The sequence below is a fragment of the Triticum aestivum genome, chromosome 2B (genome assembly GCF_018294505.1).
Source record: "Triticum aestivum cultivar Chinese Spring chromosome 2B, IWGSC CS RefSeq v2.1, whole genome shotgun sequence".
NCBI lineage: Eukaryota > Viridiplantae > Streptophyta > Magnoliopsida > Poales > Poaceae > Triticum > Triticum aestivum.
The window spans coordinates 120782491-120807445 of NC_057798.1; the positions used below are offsets into that span (position 1 = coordinate 120782491).

The 24955-nt window shown below is 45.0% G+C and overlaps 2 protein-coding genes, 2 non-coding genes and 2 pseudogenes across 4 annotated transcripts; 5 read left to right on the top strand and 1 right to left on the bottom strand.

Moving 5' to 3' along the window:
- The first annotated feature begins 6128 nt into the window (after positions 1-6128).
- Positions 6129-8764, top strand: LOC123043829 (cytochrome c oxidase subunit 2-like; annotated as a pseudogene).
- Positions 8765-9197: 433 nt separating this feature from the next.
- TRNAD-GUC (transfer RNA aspartic acid (anticodon GUC)) lies at positions 9198-9271 on the top strand. Its single transcript has one exon. It is a non-coding gene; the product is annotated as a tRNA-Asp (tRNA).
- Positions 9272-15098: 5827 nt separating this feature from the next.
- On the bottom strand, positions 15099-16268 carry LOC123040762 (ribosomal protein S2, mitochondrial-like; annotated as a pseudogene).
- Positions 16269-18802: 2534 nt separating this feature from the next.
- LOC123040763 (NADH dehydrogenase [ubiquinone] iron-sulfur protein 3-like) lies at positions 18803-19655 on the top strand. The gene has a single exon (XM_044463524.1). The coding sequence runs from the start codon at positions 19059-19061 to the stop codon at positions 19629-19631; it is 573 nt and encodes a 190-aa protein (XP_044319459.1). The 5' UTR covers positions 18803-19058; the 3' UTR covers positions 19632-19655.
- Positions 19656-20378: 723 nt separating this feature from the next.
- Positions 20379-20461, top strand: TRNAY-GUA (transfer RNA tyrosine (anticodon GUA)). The gene has a single exon. It is a non-coding gene; the product is annotated as a tRNA-Tyr (tRNA).
- A 618-nt stretch (positions 20462-21079) lies between these two features.
- On the top strand, positions 21080-24265 carry LOC123040764 (NADH-ubiquinone oxidoreductase chain 2). Its single transcript, XM_044463525.1, has 2 exons — positions 21080-21256; positions 23670-24265. Exons 1-2 carry the CDS (start codon positions 21103-21105, stop codon positions 24263-24265), a joined length of 750 nt encoding a protein of 249 aa, XP_044319460.1. The 5' UTR covers positions 21080-21102.
- Positions 24266-24955: the final 690 nt, after the last annotated feature.

Sequence of the window (24955 nt, forward strand, 5' to 3'; positions counted from 1 at the left end):
GGCTAAACCACCAGCGTTGAGTCGCTGGCGAGGCCGAGACGGCGGAGGGCATCGGGTTCCTCCTCCGGCGACCAAATGGCCGGCGGAGGACATCTACGCGTAGCGTAGGCTCTCGCGCATCCAAAGCAACAGGCGGCGGCGGCTGGGATGGCCGAAATCTTCGTCGGCATCGGCCGTGGCGGCTGCCGGAGCTCGGTTGAGCTCGGGGTCGAGGCTACAATGGTCGTGGTGACGCGGGGTTGGCACCTACGGCTTCTACGCGGTGCTGTGAGGACGTGGGTGTGCTCGGTTGGGCGCTACGGTGACTGTGGCCACGACGGCGAGGGGCTCAGGTGGCGGTGTGGTTTGGTCTTCAAGGGGGCGACGGCTACAGCAATAAATCGAGGCGAGGAAGAGGGGGATTCGGAGCAGAAGCTCATAGCGGATCGAACGGAGGGGTCGACGAGCTCGGGGAAGGCTTGGACGACGTTGGAGCATCTCCGGCGATCTCGGAGCGGAAGGTTGAAGACGACGGCGTCGGCGGAACTGCAGGGCTCCCGGCGTCGCTTGGCACGGTGAGGAGGAAGAGTAGGTAGAGGAGGAGGTTTTGGACGCGTCGGGGAGGTGAGGCGGTGGCTGTGGCCGCGGTAATTGTGAGCGGCGGTGACGGCGGCTCTCGGTGGACAGAATAGAGGAGGGGGGGGAGAGATGCAGAGAGGAAAATCGCCACGTGAGAGAGTGAGAGCGGTCCAGGGGAGTGCGTGGCATCGTTGGAGGTGTCTAGGCATCGGGGACGCAGGCAGGCAGGGTGGAGGTGGCCGAGGCGCGTGCCGGCGCGCGGCGGCCACGCGCTCATCCTCCTGGCAAGGAGGAAGACGACAGGGGAGGGGCCAGGTGGGCCATCGCTGCAACCGCCGTGAGCTCCTCTGTCGTTTCCCCCTCTCCCCTGACTCGTTTTCTTCCTCTAACACTGGTACCCATCGGAGCCGAGAGCTCTTCGCCGCCGGCCATGTCGCCGCCGTAGCCACCGTTGCCTAGAGCTGCAACCGAGCACGCAGCCGTGCTTAGTGCACCCCCAGGAGGCCATAGCACCCATCCGCACCCTCTGCTTTGCTCCCTAACGCCGACCCCGAGCTCGCCCGAACTCCGGCCGCCGTCGTGAGCTCGACTCCGGCGAGTACAACGCACCCCGCCCGCTCCTTCCTGCTCTGTTGGATGCGGAAGAGCACGGGCTCCCTCCTGGTGGTCTCCCCGCACCTAAACGCAGCCCCTAGCGCCGCCCAGTAGCAGCTCCGCCGCACGGAATGGTCGCCGCCGGCCAAACTCCGGCGAGCCGACGTAGCTCCGTCATTAGGAGCTAACCCAGCTAACTAAACAACCTACAGCCACTGACAGTGGGCCCCACCCCTGGTCAAACCCCAGTCAGCGCTAGGTTTGACCGGGATTAGTTCATGTGTCACTGACGTGTGGACCCCACGGGTCAGGTTTGACCTGGACCAGCCCTGTTGACTCTGCTCACGTCACCCCGACGCGCTGCTGACGCAATTAACCATTTTCTGGAATAAAAATAATCCAGGAAATTCCAGAAAATAGCTTAAACTTCCAAAAATCATAGAAATTCAACCGTAACTCCAAATGAAATAAATTATATAGGAAAAATGATTAGAAAAATCCAATCTATCCATCAGTACCATTTTCATGCATGTTAGAACAACTTTTGTTCACTGTTAGGTCAAATCAATTAAATGGCATTTGAATAATCACATATGGAGTTTGAATTTGAATCTTGTATTGAAACCAACTTCATTTAACCTGCTGCTAGTTGCATTAGCTAAAATCATAGCATATTGCCATGTCACACTCATGCATCATATTGTTTCATTGCATTGATTATGTTCTTTCTCTGTTGCCGGTGTTTGTTCCCCCTCAGTAGACGTGGTTCCGACGATGAGATCGATGACACCGATGAAGAGATATACTATCTTCAGAAGTGCCAGGCAAGCAAAACCTCCTTGTTCATTCCGATACAATCCCAGTCTCTCGCTCCTGCTCTCTTTTACTGCATTAGGACAAAAACGATTCAACTGTTACTTGCTGCGGTAGTTGAACCCCCTTATTCTTTGCATGACCTGTCATTGCCACAGTAAATAGATGAAACCCACTAGCATGAGTAGGAGTTGTTTGAGCCCTGATGTGCCTACTCATTCATGCTTGTTTGTCATGCCTGCTATTGCTTAGAGTTGAGTCAGGTCTGATTCATCGGGGATAAATCGGAGGTGTGTGAACATGTCCTACTGTTGAGAGCTAAGTGTGTGAACACGATTTGGTAAAGGTAGCGGTGAGAGGCCATGTAGGAGTACATGGTGGGTTGTCTCATTGCAGCCGTCCTCAGGAAATGAGTTCTGTGTTTGTGATCCATGAACAGCTACTACCACACATTGGGATCCTTAATTGACTCTCTCAACTTATTAATCAACTCGATCTCTGTCCAGGAGTTGCAACTAGTTTCTGGTGTTTGTAGGTAGTGTTAGTAGTCTACCACGTGGCACCCGGTACAGGTGGGCTTGGGACAGACTAGGCATAGTGGCCCGGTGTACCAAGTAGCACCCGGATGGTGGGCTTGGGAACCCTGCACACATCGTTTGGAGCCGTGAGCGACACCCCGACCGGATCTCCTTGCGGATGGAACCCGAATAGGCGATAAACCTGGACGAGAGACTTGTGTGGTTAGTCAGGTCATGGCCGACACCCTCGCTGGGCTTCCGCTTGAAGGTTGCCGAGTACATGTCGTGTAAACGACGGTAAGTGGTGAGAGCGTGTGTGAAGAAGTACACCCCTGCAGGGTTAATATGATCTATTCTAATAGCCGTGTCCGTGGAAAAGGACTTCTGGGTTGCCTGTACAGTTCTTCTTATCTTAGGTACGGAATTCCTCCACATTAAGACACCAACCTGCCCTTGACAAGTCAATAATCAATCACTAGATTTATGATCACAAGCCAATGCGATGCTTCACGTCGAAATGGGTTAGTCTGCATCTGAGAGACCCCGCCTAGCTCTAAAATGGTTTCAACCTTTCCTCGACCTCATGGAATGAACTAACTCATATGCAGTGAGCATATTATCATAGACATCCCTCACGATAGCGAACTTGAAGAAGAAGCTATTTCGATATCTACTTTATCCCAAGTGCAATAATGCTCCAAGTACGGGTTTTCGAAATCATTCCTCGCTGACCGCGCGTCATCTTCAGTTCACGATTCAGGCTCAGATGGAGACTGATGAGATACAGGCTCTGGCTAAGGTTGACATCCAGGCTCTGGACAAGCGATAAGAGATACTTTATGAAGGATCCAGCTAAGAAAATGAAATGGGTTAGTGGGAACAAGCAGCTAAAGCGCAAAGGTAAGGATGAGCTCGAAAAGTGCAAACTTGAATGATAGCTAGTGGTGGATTGAGACTTTTGAGCTTCTCCATCGATCACTTTTGCGGAAGCTGAGTCCTTTCTTTTTAAGCAAGTTCAAATCCAGCAAAAAACGAGTATCAATCTGTCCCAAGTGCGGACCGGAGAAGCCAGGTCGGATTACGACATTGAATTGAATTGAGTGGCCCCTTCCCTTCGCATCACAGCATCAACCCTGATCACCTCACTTTACGTCAATATTGGTGAGCATGCCACAAGATGTACGATTTGATTGGTTACTCAAGTGTCTAAGTGTAAGTTTCAAGTATTCTTCTTATGATAGACTGAAGGCTTATCGGCGCGCGAAGGTTCTCTTGATTGGTTGTGGTGAGCGCTGGCCGAAGGATTGTCAGTGTAAAGCTACTGTTCAACTCCATGTTGTTCAGGAAATGGCGGAATTATCGCGGAGTACTGCTGCAGGCTATTCTATGTTACAGGACCATGATGACTCTACTTCGGATCTAAGGGTCCTCTCTGCTGAAGCTAATCAGAAATCTCCTGCACTCCGTTCCATTCAGTTAGCTTGCTCAGTAGTCCTTAATTTGGATGTTACCCTCTTTTCTTGGTCGACTCGGGCAACACTCATTCCTTTTTGAATGCATCATTGGCATCTCATATTGAAGCTAAAATTGTCATCTCCTGAATCTGTGCGTGCAGGCAGCATCAATTTATCACCTAATGGTATCTTTGTTCTACCGGCACATACATTTCGATTTCCTTGGTCAACGGAAGTCACCTTTTCTTTTTCCTTCTTTTCGTCATGCGTCGATTCAACATTCGTTGGACTTTGTAGCTTCAAGGACGTAGTCATCCTCTCAAGATTCTAGTCATGATATTGCTTAAAAATAAGCCCGACTTACCTATATTATCAAAGGACCCAGTCGAGCCCTAACTAGAAAAGTGCATGGGTGACCAAATTTAGGACAAAGTAGGCGCGGAAGATCCACATGCAACGAAACATCCCTCACGAGTTCCAAACCTGACCTTCTTTAAGCTGCTTCGACTACAGGAACCATAAGGAAAACAGAACACGAGCGGGAATGTGGGATTGGGTCCTTCCATATAGTTGGCTTGATGGCCCTTGTGGACAGAGTTTGTTCTGATTAGAGAATTGACCTTAGAACTTTGTGATCAAGACCCGTGGTTAGTCCAGTAGAAACTTGATCTCCGGAAAGGAGGTCCGCTTATTTACTTATCTGAAAAAGCAAAAGGTAGGTAGGCTGTTTCAGAGAAGAGTACGTGGGTTTTCACATAGCCGGATATGAAAAGAGACCCTAATGAGAAGCTTTTTTTTATTCGTAAACCCTTCTTTCTGTGCTTATGGAATCAGCCAGTGGCAGGTCTTGGCGATTGAATTCATCCCGTTTTACTTTGTTGAGTGCGATCTGGTATTGACTTGCCCTTATTTTCCATCGATCGGGTAGTTAGTTAGGTCCCGCGGACAAGAAGTCCTATATACTGAAATAAGAGGGACTCCTTCCAGGCATCACCGTTAAGGTGCTCTTTTGATAGATTTCTATACCTTCCCCTCCCTTTCCTTTGTATCCGGGCCTACACGAACAACTGCTTGCTTATCGAAGAAGTCTGCTCACATGATTGGAATATGGCTTCCGTATGCATGCTATTCTAGGACTGAGGAATGCCTTTCTATGGTGGACCCTGAGGTCGGACTCTTGCTGCTTGATTCAAAACCGGATTCAATAGCAGCAACATATTGATGATGGTGCCTGAACTACCTATTCTATTACCTTTTGGGAAGCCCCAAAGCCACATCAAGCCCTATGCTATGGGTCAAGGTACTCTCGAGACCGTCTGGATTGAAGACTATCAAGCACCGTAGGTGGTACCAGCATTCCCTGTCGATAGGGCATTCCAATCTCTGGGTAGCTGCCCGCCCTACTTCAGTCCTATCTCCTTCGGCGTCAGCCCCATGTACCCACTTAAACTAACCACTTGAATTGATCAGGATTTGTTAGGTTGAGTGCATTTTCTTCCAAATCTAGTCAATTTCAAGAAAAGTATCGAAAAATCCCGGGGTTAGGCACCTTTTTCAGTGAAATCTTGTTTTTTTCCCGCATTAATTAGTTATGGGAGAATCCTTGCTTCCTCAATGCTCTTGCCTTCGCAGTCCTATTAAAAGAGACACAAGAGGTTTTAGCACCGGCATCTTTGGATCAAACGATCATTCTATCCTAGAACCAATACGACGACTTCTCCTTGCCCGATTTGAAATGGTGATGAATATGAAATTAGGAATATATATGGACAGATGAATTATGCGTCATGGAATCCGGATCATTAAAGAGGTAGTGTAGACAGTTGTCTAAGTGTGATCTTCTTATATCCCCACGAACTATTCAGCTTGATAGACCCAAGGGGAAATAGAATCTCGAAAGGACCTTTCTTGTCCGTAGCCCCGTTGGAATCGAGGGCTTGATATCTCATTGGCATGACTAATTGATGAGGCCTACTAAGTAGTACTCACGAGGTCCTTGATTTCTTGTTAGTCTGTATCTTTCTCTTTAATAGTATGGTATCCAGGTTCACCTTTTTTTTCCGTTGTTGCTCTTCAGAAAACGCGTATAGTAAGTAGTCTTCGTCGATGGGACAAACGCTCCAGTGTATGCGTTACGAGGCAACTAGCATTTTGTCATGGAAGTTCGTGAAAGAATGTTCTTGTTTTTCGTTGGAAAAACCAACGCCGACATCAAGATCAGTCTCCTTTCCTTTCTCTTTTCGGGAGCAGAGCTGAAAAAGATGGGAAATTCCAATGATTCTTCGTTCATTATCATGTCGATTCCTCACAATCGCTCTTTGTGATGCTGCGGAACCATGGCAATTAGGATCTCAAGACGCGGCAACACCTATGATGCAAGGAATCATTGACTTACATCACGATATCTTTTTCTTCCTCATTCTTATTTTGGTTTTCGTATCTCGGATGTTGGTTCGCGCTTTATGGCATTTCAACGAGCAAACTAATCCAATCCCACAAAGCATTGTTCATGGAACTACTATCGAAATTATTCGGATCATATTTCCAAGTGTCATTCTTTTATTCATTGCTATACCATCGTTTGCTCTATTATACTCAATGGACGGGGTATTAGTAGATCAAGCCATTACTATCAAAGCTATTGAACATCAATGGTATCGGAGTGCGCCTCTTAACGAGGGTGATTTTAGTGCAACGAAATGTACCGGTGGTTCACGAAGCATCTGGCTTACCGGTCATCTCCCATTCCCGTCGTCGAGAGACTAAAAGAACTATAGCATGCCAGAAACAGGGAGTTGAGGTGGTTAGACCTATACCCCGAAATGCTCCCAGCATAGGAGCCTATGGTTCCATTCTTGTTATTGCTGGAGGTACACATACCTCTTCTCGGTGTGGTGGAGCGATATACGAAAAATAGATGCTAAGCCTGCAATGTCCGATAACGGGGCTTCAGTAGTGAATATATCGGCACCACAGCAGTGGCATACAACTTTCGACCTAAGGGCTGGTCCCATTACCTTTTGAAATGGGGGATCCCCGTTGGCAACAACCACAGTAGTAGTTGCGGAACTATTGGGCCAAGAGAGGACAACTTGTTGTTCCTGCTCCTCCTTCTTCGCTTCGGGGACGGAGGTCCTACGGTAGGTAAGAGCACGCACAAGCACTTGACCGAAGGGGACCAGCACTTCTACTCCTCCACCGAGGAGCCGTTCTTGCGAGAAGCAAGGGATGTCGTGAACGGTGGGAGGTCAAAGAAAGAGAATTGACCTCTGAATACAGTGATCCTATGATCTAGATAGACTCCGTCCTTTTTTTAAGATAAGGGTGACTCAAGAAATTGGGGGTGGGACCTGCTGGCATAATGCAGGCTGGAACGTGGGAATTCGAGGTCTCATGAACGAGTTTTTTTCCGACATACTTTCCGGTCTTTTTATGGATCCTTTTAGATCTACGGGCCGGCCGTTCACATGAGCATAGGGAATCTATACTCGAGCCTTCGACTTGGCCCCTGGCAGGATAGGTGAGGAATCACTCTTGAGATCTGATCTATTGGGGCCTACAACTTCGCCAAAGCCGACTAGCATCCCTTTCCGTGGTGAACTGGCCGTCCCATACCTTCATTTTGTCTCATGTGTGTTGAACATTGTCTTCCTCGGTTCCAGCTTCACTGATGTAGGTAGGGCTGGGCGAGAAAGGGTCCCCTCTTGCCTATTAGTAAGCGGGCCTTCGATTCCACCGGGGTCTTACGGTCTCATAGAGGGGGGAGAACTACCTAACTAAAGAAGAATAGTGCTCTTTATAAATAAGAGTAGGCGTGGAGAGCTTTTTGCGGGGAAACTTGCAAGTCAAGTTTGGGGGGAGGCGGGCGTCGACCCAACCTTATGAGTATTCGGACTATAACAGTTCGGATGAACAGTCACTCACTTTTGGCAGTTATACGATTCCATATAGTATTCGGACTATAACAGTATGATTGTAACACCCGCTGATGTACCTCATAGTTGGGCTGTACCTTCCTCAGGTGTCAAATGTGATGTTGTACCTGGTCATTCAAATCTTACCTCCATCTCGGTACAATGAGAAGGAGTTTACTATGGTCAGTGCAGTGAGATTCGTGGAACTAATCATGCCTTTACGCCTATCGTCGTAGAAGCAGTGACTTTGAAAGATTATGCGGATTGGGTATCCAATCAATTAATCCTCCAAACCAACTAAACTAGGGAAGCTGAAGCGGAAATGCAATTCTTGGGTGAGGGAAGGGGGAAGCTCCAGGAAGGCTTCGCTCGCTCGCTCAAAAAGCTCTAACGCTCGTTTACGAGTGGAGTGCATAAGCCCTTATTGAAGTAGGGTGAGGCCTTACTACACGAGCTCGTAAGTCAAGCACGGAACGAGCCTTGTCTACGAAGCTTCGCTTCATCATCTTGCTTGCTTCTGGCGAAGCTTAACGCACTATAACATAGGCATGCATGATGGTATGGTAGGAAGACTCCTTTTAAGGCCGACCACTACATAGGAGCGATAGGAAGCCAAGCCATCAAAAGGAAAGGCGAGCAGCCCTTATTGCAATAGCAAACGGCCTACTTATAGCCCTATCTATACCCTTTCTCGGGGACTTCAACGGGCCTTACAAGCTCAATAAATTGCAATTCTTCACCTTTTCCTCAGACAGTGGGAATGCATTTTCTTACTTGATAGACATTGACAGATATGTGTACCACACCGAACAAGCAATATGTCATATGCTTGATGTACCAGCCAAGCCAGCTCTTTTTTTCTCAGTTCCCTTATCCTTAGCGCAAAAGTAAAAAGAAAATGAAAGAGAGTTTGTATTTGCAAATGCAAATGAATATGGATCTAAATAAATTAGATAATCAATAAATAAGAATTGGAATAATAGAAAAAATATCCTTCGCCCCTTATCTCTTCATCATCATCGGTTCCGTCACTTGTGGTATTCGTTTAGAATCTTGTTGACCCTACTCGCTTACTCCTATTTTCCTTATTTCTTTTTCTACATAATTAATTAGAACTTTCTTGATAGAATGGGGTTCTCTCTGGGGGGGCGCACCCTCTCTTCCTTTTTGAGAAAGATGGGCTTCTTTTTTTTTCAATAAGTTCTATTGCTTTGACACATTTAGTATATAACATAATATATATAAGAAAAGTACTAAAGGCGAAGGGCATTCTGTTGTACAGCTACTTTGCTATAGTTACAAAGGTAACCGGTAGGTGACTGTTGAATCGACAGTAGTTACGAAAGGGGGAAATAGCTCAGTTGGTTAGAGTGCTGGTCTGTCACGCCAGAAGTCGCGGGTTCGAACCCCGTTTTCCCCGCCCGATCTTTCTTTCTTCCCGAGGTCATATCTCTGCCACTTTACCCTGAGTTTCACTAAGGCATATAACCCCATTCGGGTAAGAGGAGCAAGCAGTGGGGAACATCTATTTATATGCGTGTTAGCATCAACAACATCTTTTTGAAAGTAAATTACATCGATCCTCGGTGCTAGGTACTCAGGTAAGTAAATCCTGAGGATAGAACTAGAGCAAGTAAGCTCATCGCACTATCAAGTCAGTCAGGAACTAGTCTGCCAAGCTTAAGAAGAAGTGAAAAGTAAGCAAGTTGTCATCTAGTGAGGGCTAAAAGACACGGAGAACATCCCCCCTCTATTTGCCAATAGCTTCCGCCTTCCTCTCTTTCATTTCATGTCGGTTCAGCCGAGCCAATAGATTCCATAGGCGGGTCAGTTATAGCTGTAGTAGCCTTTGATTAGGTCCTTTCAATAGACTTTCCGTAGCTATAATTCGATAGACTTTCCGTAGCTCAGTACTGCTGATCGTTGACGCCTGCAACTGTACTTACGGCTGTACTTGTGAGAAGAGATAGAGCCGTCTCGCTATGACTCAAAGATGGTCAAAAAGCTAATAGATGGGCCACAAAAGGTAGAGGAGAGGGGGTAAGAAGAGTAGACTTACTACTTGATACAAGATAGGGTATACAGCTAAAAGGGTGAGATAGAGGAATGAAATGAGCTAGTGAAATGGTCCACGACCACAAGTATTGAGCTATAACCATAAAACTTGGGGAGTGCCTCAAGAAAATCCATTGAAATAGAAGACCCAGGTTGTAATGGAACAGACAAAGGTTGAAGAAGACCAGCAGGAAGGGTGTGCTCACTCTTGTTGAGTTGACACACATTACAGTGAAGAACAAACTTGGAGGGAGAAAAAGAAACCAGAAGTGACCCATTGTTTCTGTGCAAGTCGAACAATGATGGAAAAGCATCCAGTATGTAGCCGACATATGCCAACAACCCAAATGCACATATGCTAGTTAAGTTGAAACTCCTAAATTAAAGCGCAAGCAACAAAACTACTTTTTTGAAGGCGCGGAGCGTTGAAGAAGAGCATAGCTCGATTAACACAACTAGGGGCAATATGGTTCATTTTCCTAGAACACCACAACAAATGTCCCTACCAGCTGTTGCCAGTGAAGCTGAAACCATGGCTACCCCTCAACAAGCCTCTAGCTCTTATCCTAGGCCTGAACCGCCTGAACCTCCAATTACCGTACCATTGGTACTGAATACGACCACCACTCACACCTATTCCAGACCTTTAAACCCCTGATCACCTAGACCTCTAGTAGCAAAGCAACTAAAAGACCCAATCACAAAAATAACCCTCTCTATCCCCCTCAAAACCTTGGCACAAAGACTTGTTTCCAGCCACCTATGGCCTTCCTCACAGCTCAAAACATGATAATATTAGACCTAATCCTGCACCTCCACCACCACAACCAAGACCCAATTCAATACCAAATATACAATTTTCCCAACCAATACTTTTTCCCTATGCTGGAAATTCCATGAAACCAGAAGTGCCAATATATACTTACCTTAACCAACCGCTTCCAACTCAACAGCATGACCCGTACCAATACCTGCAAGAACAAAGGCCGCAAAATCAATATCAATATGGGCAGCAGATACATCAACCTCCTAGAGTTTATTTTCCAATATTTGAAGGGGCCAGGTCTTGGATACAAAAGTGTGAATATTACTTTTCGGGGTACCAAGTTACGGATTGGTACAAGGTAGAACTTTCGGCTATGCACCTTAGGGGGAGAGCTGAAAGCTGGTACAACAGTTTCTTAGTGAATAGGGGACAAGTATCTTGGCAAGAGTGAATTCAAGAGATTGTAGAGAGGTTTGAGGTAAGAAATGTGGTTGGTGTAGTTGATGAGTTTAATCACTTGAGGCAAAGAGGAATCCTAGAAGAGTACAAGTCACACACAATTGGCAGAATTGAGGGCTGCCATGTTGAGGTGCAATCCCTATTATGATGACAACCTTTTTCGACAAAGTTTTCTTGGGGGTATTGTAAATAGAGATAGATGTTTCGTCCAGCTCTGAGAAACAATTCGGCAACCCCGCTCTTCCCTTTGCCTCTTCCACATCTATTTTTGAAACTTGATTCGGTTGAGTTTGAAGCAAGGATCTAATCAGATAACGCTTTGTTCTCCAATGAATGGAGGTGGAATAATTTATTGAGATAGAGAAAGCTACATCTCGACTTTATTTAAATGAAAGAAAAAGGTTACTCCTGCTCCTAGACTTCCAATTCCAAGTAGTAGTAACGGAAAGGAACAGGTTTAGGAGAACTTTTTTTATGTCTTTCTTATAGCGATCGTTGAAAGTCAGTCAATGCCCTGGCTTCAATGAATGAAGACCGATGGGCTACGAAGTGGAGATGATGTCGTCGTGTCATTGCTCGTGATGTCTTCACCAGGATTTGACTTACCAATGTGAAAGGTACCGTGCCAGTGGTTCTATCATTTAGATAGAGAGTGATCTTTCCTTCTTGTCGAAGAAAGATATGACGTTGGGAAGGGAAAGGGAGTAGAAACATTTTCGTAGCCTTGGGGCGAAGGGCTGAGAGTTCCGTGATCCAGTTCTTTGAGCATACATAGGTTGAGGATGGAACTCCTATAGCAATCGATGTGGAAAAAGGCAACAACCAAGAAAAGCAGAAAAAGCGAGTGAGATTTTGACTTTCTATTATCATACAACATAGAAGTATTTAATCAAATCAGAAAGAGCCCTGGGATTTGACCAAAACGGCATAATTGAAAGCTCTCGTCTCAGTCGCTCGCCTAAAAGGTACCGGGTTGCTCCGTGATGACGAATAAGCAACCCAGCCCAATCCTTGCTTTCATAGAAAAAGGTGAATTTACTCGAATATTCGTTCAATGACTCAATATTTAGTAATCAAATTATGCGTTTGTTAGATCATTTAGTGATAAATAAAACGAGAATAAAGAGAGAGTACTCACCTCAATATCGACAACAATGACCTGGCAAGTGAAGTAAAGTAAAAGCAAAGTAGAGCCCGGTTGATGTCAAACGTTTTCAAATCTTACCCACCATATCCATTCATGCACGTTACTAGATGAAAAGTAAAAAATAAAGCAATGATGGTTTTTATCAGATGCACTTTACAACCGGTTTAGCAACTTCTTCATGCCCCTATGAACGAAATATTTGGAGTTTGACAACTGGTTGACGCCGGTTGATACTCGAATGAATATATCGCCGGTAGATACTTGCTTTTCTAATGAGGTAGACACTTTTGTATGTTAAGGTTTCCACTTCAAACCATCCAGATTTACACTTCAATTTCTCGTTGTTGACACGGTTTACACTTGACTTCATTCAAACTGACACTTATGTATCTATCTAGGCGGGCGGGTACTTCACCAAACTCAGGTTGACACAAACTATACAAAAGTCTTAATTAGGGTGTTTTTTTCCGATCAACCCGAAACTCCAAATAGAACCGACCCTGACTAGACCTTTTCCCAAGCAACTCCGAATACTGGAAAATATGAATGAAATTCGATAAGAGAAATCAGAGCATGTTTCTAAATTTGTGATAACTACTTATTTATGAGTGAGAAATGCTTCATGCGAGCACCCTTGGCGGCATGCTTTTGAGACAGGGAGGCCATGCTCGTATCTATGCTTTTCATCATTGGTCTGGTCTACTCGTACCCCACCCCACAAGGTACATCTTCGACTATCGTGCTTCTTATCTTGACGCTATACATTCAGTTCAGTCAGTCCTAGAGACTTATCCTTCAGAAAAAGGTAATCCACCCATATTGGACTTTTCTTCACCTGGCCTCGCGGATTCAATACCGAATTCTCTTCGCATACCGGCCTGCTAATTCCGGGATTAGCTGTTCTCAATGACTGGTGGATGCCTCTTTTCTACCTTAGAAATCGTTTTTTTATGTACCTTCTCCCTCTCTACACCTTTTTTCTGCCTCGCCGCCCAGAAAGACCTATAGAAGAAGGAAGAATTCAATCCGTATACTCCAAGCACCGTAACTATCGCACTTTCCAAGCAACCCTCCAATGAAGAAAGTGCAATTGAAACAATCAAGAACGGAAAAATAATTAGACTCCCTCGTCAATTGTTTGGATTGGAATTAGGCTCCTCTACTCTAGTCGTCCTCTTCTATTTCGGGCAGTAGCTCAGCCCGTTCCAGGCCTTCCTTTACTGAATCTATTAGTAGTTGCACTTTTCGACATATGCCTTTATTTAGGCATTGGTTGTAGGCATCCCCTTCTCTTCAAGGAATTTCTGTGCCTGGTTCCTAATCAAGTGTTGGAAAAACCGGAATATGATGCTTTCTACTTCAGCAGTAGGGTTGGCCTGAAGCCAGCCCATAGAATAGATACGGGCGTGTTCTACACAGGAGTTCTTGTAGAACATGTTCCAATCAAACCTCTTTCCCTTCGTCTCTGGTTTTCAATACGAACAAGTGTCATCCTCTTCTCCCATCGTTTGGATGGAATACCCACGTGGAGCTGACCTTCACTTTTTAGAGACAGGGGCAAGCCGATAATTTGTAGCCTCCCTGGTTGTTTTCTGGAAATTTCAGTAGAAGTGAAGCCCTGTAGGAGCTCCCTAAGGACTCTAGCTAAGACCTTTTTGAGACCCTGGGTGACTCGCGTGGACTTATCCCCTCTCGGTAAGCCGAAGACCATATCGTCTGTGTAGCGTGCGTAATAGAAGACTACGGCCCCATCCTCTCGGACCATTACCCTTTCAAGCTTGGCATCCAATATATGGAGATAGCAGTGAATGAGGACAGGTTCAATCGGGCTTCCGAGCGTATTCCTCGCTTCTGGCACGTGTAACTCTTACCTTTTCTATCTACGTGTGGTTTTCATGAAAACCTATTTTATCAACCTATGGACTCCTTTCAATGACAGAGTCTTTGGAGCAAATTCGTTCAGGATTCTAAGGTTAGAAAAGAGTTACCACTCAAGGGAGGAACAGGATATGTGGAAGGCTATCCTGGTGGCTCAAGACTGACCGGTATACCTGGACCAGTCTATATTTAGCCATATTCATCAATTCGTCAGGCAATTTGGCCTCACACAATGTATCCCTGTTCCACCAGACGCTTAATCAACCCTGGGACACAAGAGAACCCTTCTTATCGAAGAGAATTGTGTATTAAACAGATGAGAGAAATAGCCCTAAATATGTGCATCGAGTAAGTCATTACCTTCTACTCGATCTCTAGTATCGCTCATCAAGTACTTGATCAGATTCCTCTTTTTTCTTGCAATTGCAAAGTGGTGGAAAAAATTTGTATTTCGGTCACCACGTCGTAGCCAATTGGCTCTGCCCCGCTGGAGCCATGCTACTTCTTGTTGTTCAAACAGGTTCTCGAGCAGCAGTCAAATTGACTTCCCCTGCTTGAGCGTAATGCCCGCCCCTGGTGTGGTGGAAAAGGCCTCGTTTTCTATTCCTTTTAAAGCTGCTGATGCGAGCTACCGAACAAACAAGATTAGTACAAAAAGCCACAACTAGCACTAGCTTTCATGATTGCTTCTTTCTACCTTTCTCACTCCGGTAATTGCTCCTTCTCCAAAATATCACTACGGACAAGATGAGCTAATAGAAAAAGTTAGGGCAACAGATGATAGCGACTCGCCAGACTCGAACTGGCATAGGCGGATCGGATCAAACGAAATTAGCCTTTCTTCCATCAACAGGAATCGCTTTGATTTCGCAGTTCAAGAGGATGGTGGGGGCAACCTCTCTACATCTGCGGGCCGGTAGGCCGGCCAACTAACTCTTCAAATGAAGAACTGATTACTCCACATCTATGAACCTATCATTCCCCGCCCTTGCCCATTATTTCTTTTTGTATCACGCTAGGAATTTGCCTCTTTTTTGGAGGAAAAATATGGAAGTAGAATCTCCTCTCTTTTAGAGGCGTCTTCCAAATCCAATTAGAGATCAATGAGGTCTTTCAGAGAGCTGCTGCTCTTTCCATGAAATTCTAGGATCTCTTCAATCCTATGCGCAAAAGCAAGGTGTGAGCCCGCGACCCCTCGATCGCTCTCAGAGTCAATCGGCCCAAACCGGGTTATGAGCTCAACGAAAAAAAACTATTTTGTGAAATTGCCTGCAAAACCGCCTTGCGAGCGTTAGCGTTAGCGTCAGCGCCATCTCCCGATGGATATTTTTTGCGCATCTCCAATAGCGCCTTGGCCCTATTTTCTTCTTCATCTATTGGGGAAGAAGAAGAGGTGGAGTAGCAGGCGGATCTCATCCCTCCTGCGGACTTCCCCGTAATCAAAGTGACTCTGAGAGATTGCGCTTCTCTACTAATCGCATTCTGTTCAAGAATCACTGTTTTCATGATCGAATGACGAAATAGATATACGAACTGTATAGGATCATTCGCTGGGATGGGATAAGTGATTCTTTTATAGGATTCCCATGGGATCGTAGAATCAACTAAGGATGGAATAGGTATTTGCGATCGATCAGCTTCCAGTATGACCGAAGACTTTCTATCTGCATTCAGAATAACCACACAATCAGGTTGTTGGTTCAACCCAAAATTGATCTTCTTCTTTCTTGAACGGATTTTTTTTATATGCAAAAGAATTGGTCAAAAATGCCCCGATCTTCTATTGAGAATCATCGAAACAATGAGAATTCACATTTCTTAAATAGCTTCTTAAATAGCTCGCCATTTCTTCCGTTATCTCATAAATAAATAAATGATTGGTCTTTAAAAAGAAGGAACGACCTTTTTGACGACTGGGAGATCCTATAAAATGAAGAGCGTTTCGTAAACAAATCAGTGTCTTGTCTGAATCGAGAATAGCAATTCCATTTCTTGAACCACGGATATAGACTTTGAAATGGTGATCAGCTACCCGACGGCCGAGATGTGCATTCGTACAAAGTAATTTAGTACGGACTATCGAAAGCATTGTCATTTTGCGATTTGAGTTCCGGAGATACAGGTGGTCAGTTATGGGTAATGCGGGGGAACTTTAAGATGAGATAGAATACCTAATATGGGAGTGGTTTAAGTGAGAGAATAGCTCCCTTACCAAACCAACTGAGCTATTTTCCATGTTTTTGAAAAATGACCTAACTTTGATGTGATGTGCCCGGCTAGCCCGGATCATTCCTAGAGCAGTCGAGGTTACTGGAATTACGGCCTTCCGTACAAGAACTGGCACTATTGTAACTCGCTATGGGCCTCCTTCCTTCTCGAAAGAAACTGGCTTTTGAAGAAATTACTCTATTTCACGCATTTAGTTGAAGCGGATTCAAAGAGCTCTATCGAGCAAGGAAGGAGTATACTATACTGTAGCTGGATAAGCTAGATACCAAAACTTTGATAAAGATTGAGGCAACCCATTTGAGGAAGAACCGGACGGACCCCTGTGGAGATGGCATAAACAATCCTTTGACGAACTTTCTGGTTAACATAGAATCTATGAGTTTTTTCTTCTAATTACTACTACTAACATTATTCAATCTGGTAAAAAACAATTTATTAAGCTCATCCCGCAAGCACATGTACACATCTTGGATTTGACCGTCTTAAGATGGAAGAAGATTCGTTCTCCTACCCATTTCTAATTTAAGCAAGAGATAACTCATAATTTGATATGCACTCGCACTCGCATCTTGGGTCACTGGAACCTGATGATAATTACTCACTCCTTCATCCTGAGAAAGGATCTTGGCTATGAAAAAAATGGATCACTAGCTTGCGCAGCATATTGATTGAAACTTTCGTCCGAAGTAAACAGTTCAGTCTGGTGTTTGTTATACCATTTAAGGGCATCATCTAAGTTCGAGAACTTTGGATACTTAAAGGCTGCAGCACATGCTAAGTGTTGACTGAGATTCTTTTTTTCCGACAGGTGGTTTTGTGCTTGAGGTTGAGGATGATCAGCAGAAAAGAGTAATAAACTTTTTGACAAATCACGCTCATGAAAATGCAATACACCTGAACGGTAGATTCTACCACGAAAGTCCATGAATGCTGGCAAATAGAATTGATAACCTTCGTATGCTGACGCAAGTCTTATTAAAAAATCTTCATAACTAGCCTGCTTCACCTGTTTTCATAATTTATTTAACAATATGTTATAGCTACAAGCATTCTTAATACCTTTGACGTTATTGAAGTAGCACTCCCTCAATATGTCTGAGGCTTCTGTCGGATTCACGAGAGCCAGAGCATTTGGTAAAAGAAGCCCACACTCAACTAAACATTGACGATTCTTTGCCAGAAATCTCAAGAGCCTTTTGTTTATTTCAAACGCTTGAGACTGAAGCCCATTCAAAATATCACACATCTGCTTGTATTCTTTTTTATGTAACTTTATATAGAAGTGGTTTAAGTCATGGGAAGTTAATAGCCGAAAGTGATTCTAGATATCCCCCATGGCTTTGCATAAGTAACCTCCTATCAGATCCGATAATGTATCAGGATCAGACCCCCTCTCTGCTGGTTGCCAATCCAAGGGTTTGCAAAGCATCGGAAGATTGAGTTTGATAGGGAGCAGATTTATGTTCAAATTCCACATAACATAAACAGAATTCTCTATATACCCTTGACCTTTCTTAAGAACCAGCACTGGATCTTCTTTTGTTACTCCCCTATCTGTTGATATATGTAGAACATTTCTTTCAATCATGAATTGGAGCAAGTATTTCCCGATATCATAATGACACTGCATTTTTTTCTTTTTCTCTTTTTTGCTAGCACCTTTGGGCTGAACAACATCCTTAACTGATTCTACCTTACTAGTGAGTACTGCTTCCACCTTACCACTACCTGGTGCTTTGTATTGTAGTAACCTTGCTTGTTCTCATACAGTTGAATTAAGTTGATCTATAAATCTAGCTGCCTTAACTGCGGATGATTCCTGAAGAGTGTTGAATACCAAGCCTAGTACATGAATCATGATAGCCTCAAGCGTATAGATACCAAACATCTTAAGCATAGGTAAGCTACTTGGTAGGCAACCCTTTAGATATTGCTTAGAGTTAGGCTCATCTTTATTAATCAAGAACTTTACTATGTTAGGAGTTACTGTAAATAGATTATCCTCATCGAACTTCATTGTGCAATTTGCAATTTGATTCTATAAATCTATTAATTCAGTATCGGAAAACACACCATTTTGATTCTTCTTTTCATTAATCAACAACTTTCTAACATCATCCTGATACATATCAACATTAGAAGTCTTTTTCGTTTTGTCAATATCCAACAGCTTAGCGTAGTAATCGTTCCAGAACTCCTTAATAATACGTGCATTTTGCAAAGATTTCTCATTCTCAATGCTATCATCATATGTCTCGGAACAATAAAATAGAACCTGCATACTTTTATTTGTTACCCTTAAAAAACCGCAGTAAGGATACGAATACGACTGAAATAAACTACTAGAATCTAAATATAAGGAAAAGATCAGAATAAGTACTAATGCTCTGTATAATACTTTTCCCCGAGCGATGGTTTAGCGGATTCGGAATTGTCACCAAGCATCCTGGGTTCTATACCCGATTCAACACTAGAGCATGCAGCCGATCCTGGATACATAACTCTAAAAAGTGTGTGTGCAGTTTTGGATCTTTATTGGTAGCCAGTCTTTCACTTCTGCCTCTCCACTCCCATGCCTTTCTTGGTCGGACCAACCCAACCGGCGATTTCCGACAAGTCTTTCTGCTTAGAGCAAGAAGCGAAACCAAAATAAAGCTTTCTTTATTTTCATTTATGGATAACCAATCCATTTTCCAATATAGTTGGGAGATTTTACCCAAGAAATGGGTACATAAAATGAAAAGATCGGAACATGGGAATAGATCTTATACCAATACTGACTACCCATTTCCATTGTTGTGCTTTCTAAAATGGCATACCTATACAAGGGTTCAAGTTTCGATCGATATTTGCGGAGTGGATCATCCCTCTCGAAAACGAAGATTTGAAGTCGTCCATAATTTACTGAGTACTCGGTATAACTCACGCATTCGTGTACAAACAAGTGCAGACGAAGTAACACGAATATCTCCGGTAGTCAGTCTATTTCCATCAGCCGGCCGGTGGGAGCGAGAAGTATGGGATATGTCTGGTGTTTCTTCCATCAATCATCCGGATTTACGCCGTATATCAACAGATTATGGTTTCGAGGGTCATCCATTACGAAAAGACTTTCCTCTAGGTGGATATGTGGAAGTACGCTATGATGATCCAGAGAAACATGTGGTTTCTGAACCCATTGAGATGACCCAAGAATTTCGCTATTTCGATTTTGCTAGTCCTTGGGAACAGTGTAGCGATGGATAATTCCGAATCTACATAGGTCTAGTCCTGGGGACAAATCAATAGGAAATGCTATTTGCTTATTAAGAAGAAGAACTTTTTTGAAATGAAAGAGTTTCCACGGGCGTCGGATATCATTTCTTCAAATAAGGAAGAAGTGTTATCGAAGGATTTCCTTCCATTCTTCCTAGTATGGAAGAAGTAAAGAAAAAGTACTGCGTCTCGATCTATACGAAAGGGCACTGGTTTTTTCTTTCGGTTTCATTGATAGCAGAAGAGTATGCTAGCTAGCGGAGCCTGAAAACGCTTGCTTGCGCCCCACCCCTACGGAAACTATTGCCTGTGATTGCTGCTCGCTCAGTGTCAGTAGAAGGGAAGAAAAGATGGTAACTCCTTTTAGGTACATGGCGAGCCTTACTTACGACTGTTGCACTTCACTCGCTGCTTGTTCATTCACTTGCTCATGAACTCGCTGCTTCGCCAGAAGCGACTAATCGCCTCCTTTCCTCCGCCGAAAGATGCTTAGCCAGAAGCGACGAAGGAGGGGAGCTGGGGAAGGCCGATGATGGCAATGAGGGGGAAGCTGTCGTAGAAGCTTTGCCCCTTGCTTTACATAAATGGATTGTTATGAACTTACTAAATGACCTTATTTATTCTCCCGGAACGCTAGCAAATCTAATAGTTCCATCTGCTCTTCTTAACTTAAGAACGAAGGCCGCCATCCTTCTTATTCAGGAACCCTTTGTTTGAGGAGGGCGTATCCCCGGGAAGGGGAGAGTGGCCGAGTGGTCAAAAGCGACAGACTGTAAATCTGTTGAAGGTTTTCTATGTAGGTTCAAATCCTGCCTCTCCCACTTGTTGTAGACTTAAGAGAAGAGAAAGTAGGCGGAAGCCTAGGATGGCCAACCGAGCGAAGCTCTTTTTTTTGCCGTGTCGTGAAGTGCAATTTTCTCATATGCGTTTTAGAGAGGTTGTCGAAAAAAGACGATCTATAGAGATTCCCCATCTATATCCAATCGAGAATAGAAGCGAGTCGCTTCCGGCGTCGGCTTGTAGTCTCTGCAGTCGGCACACGCACGTGCCCGCCATCATGCCTCCTTGGTTCGGGACGAAGCCAAGCGAGACATACGATAGACGAAGGAAGCGCCCACCCAGAAGGAGGGCTAAAACCTGTAGTTTTGAAGTTGCAAACTCTAGCTTCGAAGCTGGAGTGCTTTAGCCCTTTTTAAGCAAGAATCACCGTCTTGAGCGCCTTGCACGCTCAAGAAGAAGCAAGGGATGAGCGCTTTGTTGCTAAAGCGGATACGTTTTCTTCCTGGGGAAGGCTAGTTTGATCGAGGATTGGAGAGGAGGGAGAGGTGGAATAAAAAGCTCGGGATGGATTTTGGAGTCTTTGTGCGAGCCGTATGCGGTGAGAGTCGCACGTACGGTAAGGAGGGGGGTTCGCGTCTATACCTGTAGTGTGGTGGTTGGGCCTACCCACCCTATTTGTTCCATGATCTATGGGTCTACTGGAGCTACCCACTTCGATCAATTAGCCAAGATTTTGACCGGATACGAAATCACTGGTGCTCGATCTCGTTGTATTTTTATGGGGATTCTTTTTATCGCTGTAGGATTCCTATTCAAGATTACTGCAGTTCCTTTTCGGGCGGCTGTAGGACGGACGGCCCCCAATAGGTAGTAGGGTAGGGTGGGTGGTACCGCTCAGATAGCGGCCAATCCTCCTAACTGTGCGCGGGCCGGGCTTAGAGCACGTGAAACTCATCACTACCTCGTAAGGGCGTTGAGACCATAGCATGTTACACAAAAGCGCCGCTTTCTCAGGAGTGTTGTCACACAGCTGCCCGACTAGAAAAGCTACTCGCTCTGTAGTGTTGTCACACAAGATAAGCACGCCGCCCGCCTGCTGGCCGGGCGAATCGAAGTTATCTTCCGGTCAACTGTCAACCCAGTCAAGTGCAAAAAACACAGTGGAATCACACGACGCACGCTGTTGGTGTGCTTCCTGCCCACGAGGAAAGAAGAGCGACAAGGTTCAGATTTGACTGTTTGTAGCATGGGAGCTGATTACCCAAAAAATCCCTGGGAAAAAAGAAAAGATATCTCGGTAACGAAAACCATAGGAGGCTATATTGGCGAGATCCAAGGGTTCACAGCAGCCCAAAAGAAAAACCGCCTGGAAGTCCGAGGACCTTTAGTACCGTACCGAACCAGCAGCCTTCGCGCCAAGCGACGACCGCCCTTGTCCCTTTCATTTTTCCATTCAGCCTACTTCTTAGCTTTGTTCCGTCAGTCTAAGGCAAAGCTTAAGTGGTTTGCCTACCTTACCCACTTGATGAAAGGGAACGAACTTCGTTTCCTTGGCGGCTTTATGGATGGATTCAGTCAGAAAAAACTCCTTCCTTTTGAAAAAAGTGACGCTTTGCGTCTTCGCTTCCGAGGGTTAGGGTATAGGCCGTTTTGAGCAAGCTTTCGCTTTTTCTCCCGGCTTTCTACAACTTTCGCTTTAGCTTCCAAAGGCGACCCAATGACCTTTCCGGAATTGGAAGTATTCGTCGCCCTACCCTAAGAAAGAAGTCACTATAAAATAGCTTGCCCTCCAGAAGTACCAAAGGTGCGCGGAGCCCGGTGAAAATGAATATGTTTGCTACTGAAAGAAGCCTGCCTATTGACTAATATTTGTCTTTAGAATGAAAGTAGCTATGAAGCCCAATCTATACTGTCGATTCAAAAGGGGGCATAGTCATATGGGTGGGGTGTTTGTGGGGAGCTGCCTTGGATATGAGGAATTCCTCCAATCTAAAAAAATGAACAAAGAAAAAGTCTGTGACGAAGATCTTTCTTTTCTATCAATTGATAGGAATGAGTGTTCGTTATAGGGTATAGGATCCGTCTGCTCTCTCTCTCTCTCTCTATTTTCTTTGATGCAATTTAGAGAGAAAGAGAGTGCGAATTAGAAAAAAAAGAGAATCCGGAGATGATTCCAAAATAGATACATAGACATCTCAAGTAAAGGGATGTATATATTATTCCTATATATATCATCTATCTATGAAAAAAAGTAAACAGAGTTCGTTTTTGGGTTCCCCGAAGCCCCGAATGGAATGGATCGTTTCTGCTTCTGCCAACGAAATGAAGGCCTCGCCCCTTCCGAATGCTTCTCCGATCCTGAAGTTCTCGCGAAGAGAATAAGATGCAGCTCCCCCTCCCTCTGTCTTTTTCCGCTTTGCTAATCTTCCCCTCTAACGCGGGCCGGGCTTAGGCGGGCGCGGGAGGAAGAAAGAAAGTCGAAGAGCGTCTTCTCCTTTTTCCTTTTTTCTGTGCAACACAGGAAAGCACCCTCTTTTTGTAATCCCTGCAGCTTCCCAGAGGCTTGCTTTTTTTTATTGAACGCATGGCGTAGCTAGGACCCCTCCAATCATGTCTGAGCCTATGTTCACCCGGGGCCAAAAAAGGAGAATTCCGGAATGCCTGCCGACGTTCAGATAAGGTGCATATCCCTTACCACTGAAGGAAAGGCTCGACGAAGGGGGGGTATTAGCTGGGTAAGGAAAACGCTTTCGGAGATTGAGATGTCGATTTGTTTTTCATCGAAAAGGAAGAAGGCTGAGGGGATAGCAGCCTTCCTTCGGGCTTTGCCTGCCGACGTTCTAATAAAGAATTCCGGCTTGGCCCGGGAAAGCGCTGGCAACAACATAAAGAAAGGGGTCCATGTAGCTGCTGCGCCCGCCCACTGAGCAGCAGGTTCGGCATCTACTACAAAAGAGAGAATCCACTTCATATAACCACGTCTCTGCTAGGCAGCGTGTGGAATGGCCGAGAGCGGACCAAATGGATATATAATCCAAGCTGAGAGTGGAGTTACGTGAACAGCCGTCTGATGGAAAACAACTTTCACGTTCGGTTCAGAGAGCACTTTTTTCGTTGAGAATAAGTCCTTCCCTTTTGTGTGAATTCCCCAACGGCGAATTAACAACTTGTGGGGCCCTATCTATTCAATCTCTCGAGCCCCAAGAAAACCCCCCTCTCCCTCGGACTCAATATCTCTTTTGACTCTATATATGTGGGCACCTGATATCTATGAGGGTTCACCCACCCCGGTGACAGCATTCCTTTCTATTGCGCCTAAAATCTCTATTTCTGCAAATATGTCACGTGTTTCTATTGTTGCTTCCTATGGGGGTACATTACAACAAATCTTCTTTTTCTGCAGCATTGCTTCTATGATCTTAGGAGCACTGGCCGCCATGGCCCAAACGAAAGTCAAAAGACCTCTAGCTCATAGTTCGATTGGACATGTAGGTTATATTCGTACTGGTTTCTCATGTGGAACCATAGAAGGAATTCAATCACTACTAATTGGTATATTTATTTATGCATCAATGACGATAGATGCATTCGCCATAGTTCCAGCATTACGGCAAACCCGTGTCAAATATATAGCGGATTTGGGCGCTCTAGCCAAAACGAATCCTATTTCGGCTATGACCTTCTCCATTACAATGTTCTCATACGCAGGAATACCCCCGTTAGCCGGCTTTTGTAGCAAATTCTATTTGTTCTTCGCCGCTTTGGGTTGTGGGGCTTACTTCCTAGCCCCAGTGGGAGTAGTGACTAGCATTATAGGTCGTTGGGCGGCCGGAAGGTTGCCATAAGTAAGGTTGGGAGACTGAAGGCAGTTTTCCGTGCACCGGACATGTAGCTTACCGAATCAGTTGCAACACAGATGGGAATGCATGCTACGAAAGACAGGGTCGAGTCTGATACATCAACCGTCGACTCCATATCCTTGTACGAGTCCACAATCACTACACGAGATGAACCTGGGTTTGGTGAATGGAAGTTGGCCTTAGGTATAATAGGACTCCCAGTTACTGCGCGCGATCGTATACTGAGGTGCTCCCCGTCGGTTGTTGGAATGACGCGAGCCGGGCCAGGCCTCGATTCCTTTCAAAAAGATGAAGGGACAGAGGTGACTAATTCCCCATCTCATTTGGGGTGGAAAACGAATCGACATCTCGATGTGATATAGCCCTTTCCATTTTCGTTGGGAAAGAACGGCAAAGTCCATCCGAACCCTCCAATGAAGAAATAAGAGGAGAGCAAAGCGCCAATGGCGCGCGAAGCGCATGCGGAAGGGGCACGGAGAAATAAAGAAGTGTGGGGGAGAAGCAGCTGAGCTCATTCCCTTCGCTTCCTAGGCCCAAAGCAGTGCTTTGTTTCCTAGCCAAATCAAGGATTTGGGGCTGATTGCAAAAGATATCTAAATAGAAAGATAGATCCATCCATCTATCCAGATATCTAAAAAAGAATCGATTTCGATTTCATGAAACCTTTGATTCAAA

Excerpts from the sequence above, each read along its gene's own strand:
- LOC123040763 (XM_044463524.1), top strand. The coding sequence starts at position 19,059 with ATGGATAACCAATCCATTTTCCAATATAGTTGGGAGATTTTACCCAAG.
- LOC123040764 (XM_044463525.1), top strand. The coding sequence starts at position 21,103 with ATGATCTATGGGTCTACTGGAGCTACCCACTTCGATCAATTAGCCAAG. Across the intron at positions 21,257-23,669 it reads GATTACTGCAGTTCCTTTTC|ATATGTGGGCACCTGATATC; the intron begins GGGCGGCTGTAG and ends TTTTGACTCTAT.